At 42.4% G+C, this 12416-nt stretch overlaps 1 protein-coding gene across 1 annotated transcript in view; it reads right to left on the bottom strand.

Moving 5' to 3' along the window:
* The window catches only part of COL4A4 (collagen type IV alpha 4 chain), a 114596-nt gene that overhangs the window by 54614 nt on the left and 47566 nt on the right, over positions 1-12416 (bottom strand). Inside the window, exons 19-23 of the mRNA XM_039257625.1 lie at positions 9565-9729; positions 7581-7670; positions 6472-6635; positions 2017-2089; positions 759-865 (exon numbers count right to left, since the gene is read on the bottom strand). Of these exons, the coding sequence (XP_039113556.1) occupies positions 759-865; positions 2017-2089; positions 6472-6635; positions 7581-7670; positions 9565-9729 (599 nt within the window). The remainder of the gene's footprint in view (positions 1-758; positions 866-2016; positions 2090-6471; positions 6636-7580; positions 7671-9564; positions 9730-12416) is intronic.

Genomic DNA, 12416 nt, shown 5'->3' with positions numbered 1-12416 from the left:
CTCTCTCTCTCTCTCTCTCTCTCTCTCTCTCTCTCTCTCTCCCTCCCCGCTCAGCTCTCGCTGTCTCTGCCTCTATCAGAATAAATAAACTTTAAAAAAAAGAAAATGAATGATGTGAGTGAAACATAATGTCGGCATCCAAACATGCCTCATGTACCCAAGACACTTTAAGTTCCTAAGCATAAGATCATGTCTCATAGTCTTTTCTTATGACCTCTATTACCTTCACATGGTCTCCACCCAAAACGTGTTTGAAAAATGCAAAAATACCATTTGTCAGTGGGGTTTCCCATCAACTAATACGTCAATTCAGTGGATTTGCACTAGTTCCCCCTCTCTTGCTTGCCACTTCCCCTCATGCGCTTCGTCACCTAGGGACAGAAGCCAAGGTCATTATCGGAACCTATGTTCTATGCTCCGCCCTACAGAGTTGATGGATCAGCCTGCCAACACTGGTGGCTTTGTAGATACAAGCGCCCCAGAAGCGGACAAACACCATGAGAATGACACTAAGACCAAAGACGGGACAGAAAATCGCACCGTGATGCAACTGTCACTCAGGATTTCAGCCCATCTGCGACTATGCCACACCTTTTGTAACAATCATCTTTTTCTAGCAGTCAATGGAAGGTGACTCTGATTCACAGTCCATGACACTGCACTGAATCACACTTTTAAATTGGGAAGGGGAAACAGATGCTCTGTGATCACGTAAGAAAACGAAACTCTACAGCCAAAGAAGAATCACACATACATACCGGGGGTCCTGGTTCCCCCCTTCTTCCAGGAAGTCCATCACGGCCATGTTGTCCCTGTTGCCCTGGAAATCCTGGGAGCCCGTCAGGACCCCTTTCTCCTTTCTGCCCTGGGAATAAAGGCCAACAGATATTCAAGCCCTTCTCAGCAGTTGGGTGAAGTAGAAGGAAAACAGGACAAAAGGTAAAAGCAATGATCTTGCCTCCGTGTGGGCCGGTAGAGACTCCTCTGAGTGTCTCTGTTGACTAAGTCACGTAAAGACAACCACATGAAAGTCAGAGGGGAGAATGACAACAGCCAAATGCATGGAATCTCTTATTTGGGAAGCGCCCCCCAAGGAGGTTGTGTCAGGAGGCGCCGATCACATCACCACTGCGTGTGTGGTACCAAACATGGTGCTCCATCCCCTGGCGATGGTGAAGGGGGAGCAGTCCATGGCTGTCCACTTGCCCCAGTCTAGTCCAATCTTTCCAGAATTTTTTTTTTCAAACTGGAGCTGAGAAGGTAGAGCTAGCTCTCTTTCTTTTGGTAAGAACTTAGAGCTTCCGCGAGGAAGGGCAGTCTACCCACAGCCCAGGGAAAGCTAGTCTTGGGGAGAAGTGCAGATGGTGCAGTCTCCTGGACTCAGCTGTCCCGGGAGACGACGTTTACCATTTTGAATTTTGTTTGGCTGAGTCAATAAATTACTTTGTTTTCTAAAACTACCTCAAGCTGAGTTTCTGTCATGACCAAAACAGTCTTGATTAATACAGGATGCCATAATGCACTGAAAAAACAGTAGGCAAGTCAAAGGAGGTCTTGTGTCAAATCCAAGTTCACAAGAATGAGGATTTAAATATGTGGCTAAAGGAGCATTTACGTTTTCAAATCAGAGATAGGGGAGCTGAGGTTCCACATTCTCACAGCTCTGTGAAGGTCAAAGAATATTATTTTTATTTTAGAGAGAGAGAGAGCACAAGCGGGGTAGAGGGGCACAGGGAGAGAGAGACAGAGAATCTTAAGCAGATTCCAGGCTCAGTGCAGAGCCTGATGTGGGGCTCAATCCCACAACCCCGGAATCATGACCTGAGCCAAAATCAAGAGTTGGTCACTCAATGAACTGAGCCACCCAGGGGCCCCAAGCAAGGAATATTTCTGTAAGCAATTTGAACAGTCCTGTGTCTTGTTATAGAAGTGATCTGTGGTCACAAGGGAAATGAATGCAAGGTTCATATATCATTCATCAAAATGGCAGGGAGCTAAGTGATTGACTAGGCTTACCTTTCACTCTTGATACAACCAGGTCACCCTTTTCTCCTTTACTGCCAGGTGGCCCTGCAGCACCGGGTTTTCCCTTGGTGAGAAACAAAAGGCACAAATCAGTGTAAGTTCAGTGGGTCAAAGCTATTCACCTAATCTAATCTCTCTCTTCTTTCCTTCTGAATCACGTGTTCCAGATTCTGGTGTGGTGCTCTTGGTATCATTCTCTTCCTTGCCTTCTAAGGTGGGTTCCACCTTATAAAACTGAGGCTCTTGACCTGCATTTAAAAGCTTGTGGGATGGTCTGTACCAGATTCAACAGAAGTGGCTATCATTATCAATTTCCTGGTTTGGGCAATGTACTATGGTTATGCACACCATCACGGGGGATACTGGGTGAAGGGTCCATGGGAACTCCCTGCATGATTGTGCAACTTCTTTGAGTCATGACATAAAACTAACCTCAAAATAAAAATATATAATTAAAATTTTTAACTGTCTTGGGCATATTAATAGAATGAGGAGGAAAGAGGAAGGTAGGTTAACCACAACAGCTGCGACTAAAGCTCAAGGCAGAGGTTTAGGGAAAAGTGTGTGATATTGAGGGAAACTGATGGGCAAGAGGAAGGGGAATAAGAACCTTGGTTACTGTTGATATATTTCTTCTATATAGCAAGTAAACAGCCGATTTTGGCTGTCTTTTGACCTCAGCATTGCTCTGAGACTCACTGTTTGGGTCATGGTTTTATAAGCGTTACATATTAGTGAATATTAAGCCGTGTCAAAAATCTGGAAACCTATCATCAGCATATTAGAGTGGCCAAGCATCATAGTAAATACAGCTACAGAAACACTATATATATAGCTCAAGTTTACTTACTGGATGACCTTGAAAGTCAAGAAACACAAATAAGAATTTAGACGGAGGTAAAAATGACTGAGAAGACCATTTACTTTTCCCACACAGATGCCACCTTGCCTTATTTTCATACAATCTAACAAGTTTATGCAGGCTTAACCTGCTTAACTGACACGTTATAAGCAGTTAACTACTAAGAGTTGAAGAAGGGAGCAGTAGAGATCAGCACAATGGCAGCACTAAGCAGCAAGAATGAAGAAGCCAAACCATACATAACAGACATGAAAACCCAAAGGGCAAAAATGCTTGGGAGCCATCTGATGTAGAGAAAAACCAGCTCCACACACCTACTCAATACCCCAACCCCCACCCAGGGGCATCCCTGTAGTATAGCATCCTGGGTAACGATGTCTACATGATATCAAAAAGGTGGGTGGAACAAATTTCTTAGTAGAAAGAGCTGGATTAGACAGGAAAGGAACTTAAGAAATCACAAAGTGCTAATAAGGGTTGAGTGTTGCTTAAATTCTTATTTTTCCTGTATATGCTAAGTCATAAGTGACAACATGACAGGGCCAAAGTATATGAGACACAGAGGCAAATAATGAAAACACTCTTCCGATGGACAAACTATCAACACATAAAACCATTCACTGAGCACGTGAACCAGTTTCTCCCCAGAAGGAGAATGCCTGTGGAATGCTTAATAAATAAGACCTTGGTGCCCTGGGAATCTGAGCAGCTTGTTAGTTAGCCACTGGAGACACAGAATGTACTATAAATCGCTCTAATGCTCTGCAGATATAGAATTGTCAGCACTAGAGTCAGATCACAGACACAGCTGAGCTAGTGAGAAAAAAAAATTAGACAACCAGCAATGGTTTTGGATTTCACTAGAAAGACATTCACTGAGGATCAACAAAGGGCCAGGGAGCACTCAGAGTAGCAAGGACACAACAGTTAACAGGAGACCATCTTGCCTTCATGGTGCTTAGATTCTTAGTGAAACAAATGTTGAATCCAAGAGATTCTTACGGCAAAGGTTCCCAGCAGCTTTGGGATCAAGGGCTACGTGTCATTATTACAAGACCTAAGATCATTGAATACATGTGTTCATATAACAACAAAGTCTCAGCAGTAACAAAAAAGTTCCTCTCTGCCAGCCACGTACCAGTGGTTTAAAACATGGTCTAGATCAGGGATCTGAGCCGCAGATGCCCACAGGGGCCATGCCTACCAAGAGAAGCAGATGGATGGACAGTGTGGAGCCAGGAGCACCCAGTCCTCTCCCACAGGCATGGCCACCTCTCAGCTCCTGGAAACTGTGGGAATGCACTGACCCTGTGTTAATGAACTTCCAATTTCTCAAGGGCTGCCATAAATCTTAATAATAATACAAAATCAAACACTAGGAAGACAAAACCAAACAGGCCAGTAGGTCAGATTCGCCCATGTCAAGTCAGTGACCTTTGGTTTGCTCTGCAAGTCATCAGGGGCAGTGACCTTGCTTGTTCACTGGTGTACACCTCACAGCCCTCAGAATATGCTGCTGGGCTGAATTCTCACCAACAAACCTGTAAGACAGGTGTTGTTATATCCATTTTATAAATGAGGTCTTCCTGAGGCTCAGGAAGACTGTAGAGCTCGCCAATGTCATAGCTGGGATTTGAAGGTGGGTCCACGTGCCTCCAAGTCCCCATGCCTTGCATGACAGCATCTCGGTCGGAAACCCCCAACCTCAGACTATGGTGATAAATACAAAGCTTTGTTCTAACCACAGAAAAAATTGCAAAGAAGCCTACCACTCTGTGGCTGCTGGGGCCAGACCAGTTGCTGAGATAGGACGTGTCTGATAAAGTGAGAGCACCCACAGTGATTGTCTGCGGTTCCTCTGTGCTCTGTGTATCCAGTCTCCGCCCCCAACCCCTTTCCTCTCACAATGCCTCATGGTATATGGACCTAGTCCCCAGCTGTGACCACGCTGTGATGAACTTAATGCAGAGAAGTCATACGGACAGGATCATGAATGGAAAAAAGACATCAGAAATATAATGTGTCCAAAGAGGTAAGCCCTACAGCAACTGGATGACATAAAGCCCAGCCAGCACAACTCTGGGGGAACTCACAGTTCATACTGAAAGATGCCAGCCCTGAGAAACAACTCAAGAGAAAGCCACCAAAATATTTTAGAGCCAGTATCATCTTCTTAATGAAGGTTCCACTATAAAAAAATGACTATGCTCAAATGCCAAATTATAAAAGCAGACTATAAAATGTAAAGTACTTAACAGCTGCAGCTGTGTTCATTCAACATATACATGTTAGGGGGTTAGCTTCCTGTCAAGCAGACTTTGCGAGTGTGTTTTGCAAGGTGTGTTGAGGGTGGTACCGAGAGAGAGCCTAACTGTCACCCTTGCTTAAAGCTTTCAGACTGGAACCTTATTTTCATGGCATGTGCTGGGGAAAATGGAAGAGTACATTGGGGCTGATGGTTAGCCTCCAGATCACCCCAGGATTAAGGCTCTTCCATAAAGAGGAGACAGGCAGGCTGTGTCTAGCCTCTAGAGTAATGCCCTTAGGGCCAGTGAGTTTATTCTGAGGAATCAAGTTGCCAAATGGCTGTGCCTCAACTTGAGTCACTTGTAATGGTCAGCAGATGAGAAGGCTTTCAAAACAGATCTACCGTGTGGCACAGAGGATCACATAAACCCTGACAAAGCCAATCTGCGGCTTGGACCTCTCATCTGAATCCCTCACTTGAATACCATCTCGCTACCCTTCAACACCTTGCCTTGCGTGTCTGATCGGCACCTCAAATTTAAGATGGTCCCAATGACACTACTTCCTTTCTGCTACTCTACACCTACTCCTCACATTGTCTTACCCATTCGGTCTTATCCTTTACTTTCCTCCTTCTAAGAGCCCATGTCCAGCCTAACAGCCAATCTACTAGCACTAATCTCAAAACATAGTGAGAATCCGATCACTTCTCGTCACACCCAGCACCAATGTGCTAATTCATCTACCATCATATTTCACCAGGACTCCTGCAGCTCATCTCCCTCATGCTTCCCTTGTCCCCTGCTGTCTGGCTTACCAGAGTGAGCCATTCGAAGCTAATGTCAGCCATAGAGCATCATGTCTCTCCCTCCTTTAAACTTTTCATTGGCTGTTCCATGTCATCCAGAATAAAAGCCCAAACCCAACCCACCCACCAAGCCCCATGCCCCACCGCCCCACATAACCTCCAGCCACTTCTCTGACTTCATCTCCTCAGCTCTGCCCCTCAAGCCACACTAGATGGTGATGGCCTTTATCATCAGCCACACGTACTCATCTATTTGCTACATGGCATGTGTCCCTCCCAATCCCAGGAGTCCCCGGGAGGGCACAGACTCTGTCGTGCTCTCTTCAGTGTCCCCCACACCTAGAACGGCACCTGAAACATAGTAGGTGCTCAACAAATATTAGTTGAATGATTGTAGATTTCTTTTTGGTCATTAATATATGTAGGTTCAAAATATAAAATATTTATCACACTATAAATCAGAGCTACAGTTGAATTTTATCTCTGTCCCTTTTAATGAGAATGATTGTTACTGGTAAAAGCTACTCACTGGTGGTCCTGGAGATCCTTCAGCACCCGGAGGGCCTGGATGACCTTTCTCTCCAAGCCACCCAGGGAGCCCCAAGTCTCCCTTACTACCCTGCCTCCCAGGAAGTCCCGGAGGGCCTGGTGGGCCCATGGGGCCAGGCTCACAGGCACAGAGCCCTGCGTCTCCTAGACAGAGGATAAAAGGCAGCTTTGTCATATTTCCTGCATAAAATCTCCAAAAGCCTTTACTAAACAAAACCAAGAATGAAAATAAGAAAAAGGGTCTGATGTTCATGGTTCTTATCTCCCATAACTGATCATGTGTGATGGGGGGGAAGGGGCCCGGTGTAGCAGTACCTAGGCATGCTCTATGTGGGTCAGATATACCATTTCTAGACACATGGGGTGTCTTGGGACTTAATAAACTCATTCTGATAAACTGATATCCACTTTTACTGAAGGAACTTTAAAAATAAGGAATCTTATTTTTAAAAGTTTGAAAGTCTTTTATTTCCTGCTGACGAAACGAAAAATAAATTGGGTTAGAGTCTAAACTCTAAACAAATAAAGAAACAAAATAATATGTGAAAAACGATTCCTGACTGCATTGCATATTACAGCTGATAATTCACTACAATGCATTTTGTAATCATCAGGATTTTTAGTCTAAAAAAGCCTTTTGGACAGTTAAACTCAGCTGTGTCTATGCTCTCATGCCCACCTGTTCCAGATGGTCAAAAAGGCACCAAACAATTTAAAGTAGAGAAATACTGAGGAATAAGCATTCGATGATGCTGGGAAATATGGACCCACAGAGAGGAAGTGAAATAAAGGATCGATACTTTCCCATCTCTGCTTCTTTCAAGGAAGAAAAAGCACCTCATGAAAATGGTCCCTACTCTGAGGTGATTTCACACCAGGCAAGTCTCTCCTTTAGGCTCTCAGGTACAAAGACTTGACTTTTGCTAAGTTCTAGTCACATCAGAAGCACATAATGAAGAGGTGCACTCAAGGGGGTAACTAAGGTGTGCATCACATCGAAGTGAAATGCTCCACTACCCGCTTCATCAATGCCTCCAATCCCCCAAATGCTACTGTCTTCAGGCAATCCTACCTTTGATGCATACTTGCCTTTTTCTCCTTTTGAGCCTCTTCTTCCTGGAGGACCCGCTTTGCCTTTTATTCCTTGTGGTCCAGGGTGCCCAGCACTGCAATATATAACTTTAGAGTGGGGAAGGGGAAAATGGAGGAAAAATTATCTTCAGAGAAACATCTCAAGAAATTTTTCCAGAAATGGAGGGTTTGTCTTGCCTTGGACTTGCTCACTGAGCACCTACAAATAAATGCAGATGTTCCCACACAGAGGCAAGTCATTGTGAAATTTAAGGTCATTGGGAAAAAAGAAAAATTCTGTAAGATTTCAGAGCAGAAAACAGATTTCAAAGGATCAAGAAACTAAATGTCATTGGTCTTCTTAGTAACAACTCTAGAAAACAATGGAAAATGCCTAGAAAAATATATTTCCAATCTATAATTTTATATTAAGCCAAACTATCAAGCAAATTCCCCAGTAGAATAAAGGCATTTTGAGACAGGTAAAGTATACTTTTTCTCAGGACGTATGATGATGGATATATGAGACATAAGTATGATAGAGATATGTGAGTTGTAGGTAACAAGGGGACCCAGAGAGAGGGAGAAGCAGACAGAAACAGATAAAGAGCCAGAGAAAAAGAGAAAGAAAGAAATCCCAGGATAATGGTAAAGGAAGATTTTGAGACAGTGTCTGAGACAGCTTAAAATTGTCATGGGACCTAATTTGAACAGGTTAAGATGCTCCAGGAGAGATTTACTCAAAGAGATAATACTGACAAAATATTTAATGAGTTGGAATGGAGATTTATACAATTCTTGACAGTTTGAGGTTAAATTCTCAGTAAGTATACTGAAAACCAAGGAAACACACAAAGAAAACCAGGCTCCTGTTAACAAAATGGTATGCTGGAAAAGTAGTAACATATATTATTATATGGCTGGCCTGGTGAGCAGCATTTATATAACCATTCAGTGCAATCACTGAACACTTTTTGTAGTCAAACTTAAGATAATAACTATATTGAATAGGCTTTGGGAGTAGAAAATGTGCATATGTGTGGTGAGGAGGGGCTGAAAGAGCTAATTTCATCTTCTATGGAAGGAAGTCAAAAGATAAAGCTTGAAGTCAAGAATTTAGAAATAGCAATACAAGGGAGCGCATGGGTGGCTCAGTCAGTTAAATGTCCGACTATGGCTCAAGCCATGATCTGCCCTTGGGCTCTGTGTTGACAGCTTGGAGAGCAGAGCCTGTTTCAGATTCTGTGTCTCCCTCTCTCTCTCTCCCCCTCTCAAAAATAAATAAACATTAAAAATAAAAATAGGGGGGCGTCTGGGTGGCTTAGTCGGTTGAGTGTCCAACTTTCGCTTAGGTCATGATCTCGCGGTTCGTGGGTTTGAGCCCCGCGTCGGGCTCTGTGCTGACTGCCAGCTCAGAGCCTGGAGACTGTTTCAGAGTCTGTGACTCCCTCTCTCTCTGACCCTCCCCTGCTCACGCTGTCTCTCTCTCTCTCTCTCCTAGAAATGAATCAAACATTAAAAAATTTTAAAAAAATAAATAAAAATAAGGAAATAGCCATACAAGTACATTGAAGGGCACTAGAAAGGCAAATAAAAAAAGATTCCAATGACTTGTGCCAAGATAATTGCTCCTGGGGAGGAAGGAACAGAAGGGGTCGCCTGGGACAGCAATTCTTCACAACGGGCTTCATAGAACTGTCTGACTCCTAATCTAACTCTATAACTCTGATAAAAGTTAAAACTACATTTAAAAAAATTAAATTGTAGTAATTCACAAAACTCTGCCATTCACTCTTAAATCCTCAACCAAATATTTTCATACGCTTTAGCTGATGTGATATCCAACATCAGTCTACCTTTTTTGTATTATTAATCATACTAACTTGGCTCATGACATATTAGATCATGTTAAAAAATATTTCGAAAGTCACATTTTATGAAGGACACCGCAGATGCCACATGCAACATAAACGCCAATGAACGTGGAGAAGGTGCACTTTACCATCAGATCCCGGAGGGCCCTGCAGTCCTGGAGCTCCGGGCAACCCAGGTGGTCCCGGGTCCCCTGGTTTCCCTGGAGTGGCCTCAGCTCTCCCCGGGACACCGGCTGCCCCTGGAAATCCTGGATGACCCGGAAACCCTCTTGGCCCAGGGGGTCCCATCATGCCTCCAAGAGAAATTGAGAATGAAAAGCACATGTAATCTCTGAGTCAACTTTTTATTTTTTTAGAAGAAATCAAAATCAGTACATTCTTCTTTAGACTATAAACATTTTTAAAGGAAAAAAAATATGCTTCAAAATTAACTTGATGTCCCAGCCTTAAGGAGACCTCACCTTCTTTGAAATAAGCCCATGAGTGAAAATTTTGAGGAATCAGATTTTCTTACTTTTTCCCTGTTATTTAGGGTTATTAGAAAAAAAAAATATATATATATATATACATAATTTAATCAGAATTATTTTTCAATCTTTCCACTTTAATAATTTGGTTAAAAATTATCTGGATGAACATATTAGCACATGTAGTGAATAAAAAAAAGGACTCACATATCATCTCCATAACATACCATACCTTTCATAACAAGCTAGGTTGGGGGAAGGAATAGATCTCTCTCTCTCCAGCCACATGTACTTAAGTAAGTTACTGAACTTCTTTAATCATCTGTATCTACTCAGAGGTTTGTTATGAGGATTAAATAAAATAATTCATGTAAAGATCTTAGTGCAATAAATACCTGGTGATTGCACACACTCAACGGATATTGAGATGTTCAGTGTGCTCAGGGGTCAAAGTGAGTAAAAGCTAAATCCTAGTTTCTCATGACATCTGCCTCCCTTCCTGGGGGCTTTGGCTAAACATGGCTGCCAGCCTTCCTGTGAGAGTGACCATTTCTCATAGCGTCTTCTTCCCGAGCATGAATCTCTCTGTGGAAGATTAGAGTTTCCAAAGATGGCTGCCATGGTAGCTCTCATCCCCTCACACTCTTGTTCTTCTCCCCTTGAATGTGATGGTCTCTTATGATTATCTGGACTAACAACATACAGCAGGAGTGACACTGTATATAAAAACCATGGCTAGGTAATTAAAGATGATTCAGCTTCTGCGTTGTGAGCTGAAATGCTTGGGGTTGGAATCCTGAGCCACCATAGAAGCCATATCACTGCTCTGACGCCACCATGCTATCAGGAAGCCTAAATAAGCACAGAGCCAGACAGAAGGCCATGAAACTATAGCAAAGACAGAGGACAGAGATGTCCAGGCAGTCCTCATGGGCCCGTAGCAGCCAAAGGACGGCTATGAACATCCCAATCTAGAATTGCTCAGCTTAGTCCTTCCTGAATTCTTGAGCCACAGAGCGAGGTGTAATATACTGATTGTTGTTTTAAGCCACTAGGTTTTGGGTAATTCATTCAGCAAAAGACAACAGAAACTCTGTCAGTAATCAGTAAGTAGCACGGTAGCTAAATTAGTGGCATTCATTACTGTGTGCATATATGCTGGGGCTTTGCATATATTTTCAAACATTATCCTTACTACTCAAACAATCTTGCAAAGTTTGTGCCTTATAAATAAGGCACAGAAATTTAGACCCATAATAGCCAACGTGGCTAATGGCATTCTAAGAACTGTATATGCATTACTTCCTTCAACCCTAACAAGAACTGCACTCTAAAGGTGAGAAAACTGAGGCACAGAGAGGTTTAGTTAAATGCTTAAGATCACACAGCTTGTATGCAGTAGAACCTGGAATGTTTTTAGTCCACAGTGTAAACACATAACTATCTCAGATAGTTGCCACGACACTAAGTGGCAAGGCTGGGACTCAGTCACAGGTATCTGACTCCAAAATCCTGCTTATCTCATGGTAAATATTTTAGATGATTATAAAATAGGATATGTATAGCAAAGACTATGAATATTGGTGTACTTAAATGAAATGTGCCCCTGTGGACATGGCTGTCAGCTTGGCTTCATGTCATTCCTAGGACTTGTCTCCAAGCCTCCATGGTCACTGGACAGACCTGTAGCACGAAGTTGTGGCTAGCATTTAAAAATTTTTTTTCAAAACAAAAGAGTGGCATAGAAAATGGAATACATCATGTCCAAAAAGGTATTTATCTTGTGAAATTTGTGTTTTAATCATATATATGGATACATATATTGTTCAATGTAATGTAAATGCAATATAATACAAAATATATTTTTTTATAATAGATTGTAGTCAAGACTTGAAAGCCACTGGGGTTAATTCTTTTTTAAAAATCTTGTGGAATTAAGAGCCTTTCTGTTATATTCAGCTTTCAATCTTCTAGAGAGATGTGTTGCTTACTCCCACTGGGTTTTGATTTCAATCTGTTAGGGCTACTATACCATTATCAATAAGCCCCAAAGAAGAAATCTAAGACCAGAGGCTAATAATTCCTGACCAACTGAGTAATCTCTACACGACTTATATAGTCTGGGGTCAATGAAGCCAAGACTATGGTATCTACAGATTAAATTAACTGAACACAACTTAGCTACCTTTAAGGTTATCAGATCCTACAAAGTAGAAACTAGATTCGTAGAAGATTAGAGAACTTTGTAGTTAACAGATGAATGTCAGGAAACTTCTCGCTCCTTCTCAGCAAATATAACAAGAGACATGGACTAGGTAAAATTACATCTTTTCAAGACTTTCTCCTTGCACATTTAATGAGTTCTCCTGAGTTCCCAGAATGAAAATCTCCTCTACACTTCTATTCCTAATCTTACTTGGGAATATTAACCAGCACCACACTTGAAGGAGTTCAAAGTCCTATATCAATAGGATTCTTTTCTGGGCACGTCCCCAACTATTACCATGAGCTGT

The sequence above is a fragment of the Hyaena hyaena genome, unplaced genomic scaffold (assembly GCF_003009895.1).
Source record: "Hyaena hyaena isolate Hyena2069 unplaced genomic scaffold, ASM300989v1 scaffold_628, whole genome shotgun sequence".
NCBI classification, from domain to species: Eukaryota; Metazoa; Chordata; class Mammalia; order Carnivora; family Hyaenidae; genus Hyaena; species Hyaena hyaena.
The sequence above is the reverse complement of the archived record's forward strand: the minus strand, read 5'-3'. Positions and strand labels throughout refer to the sequence as shown.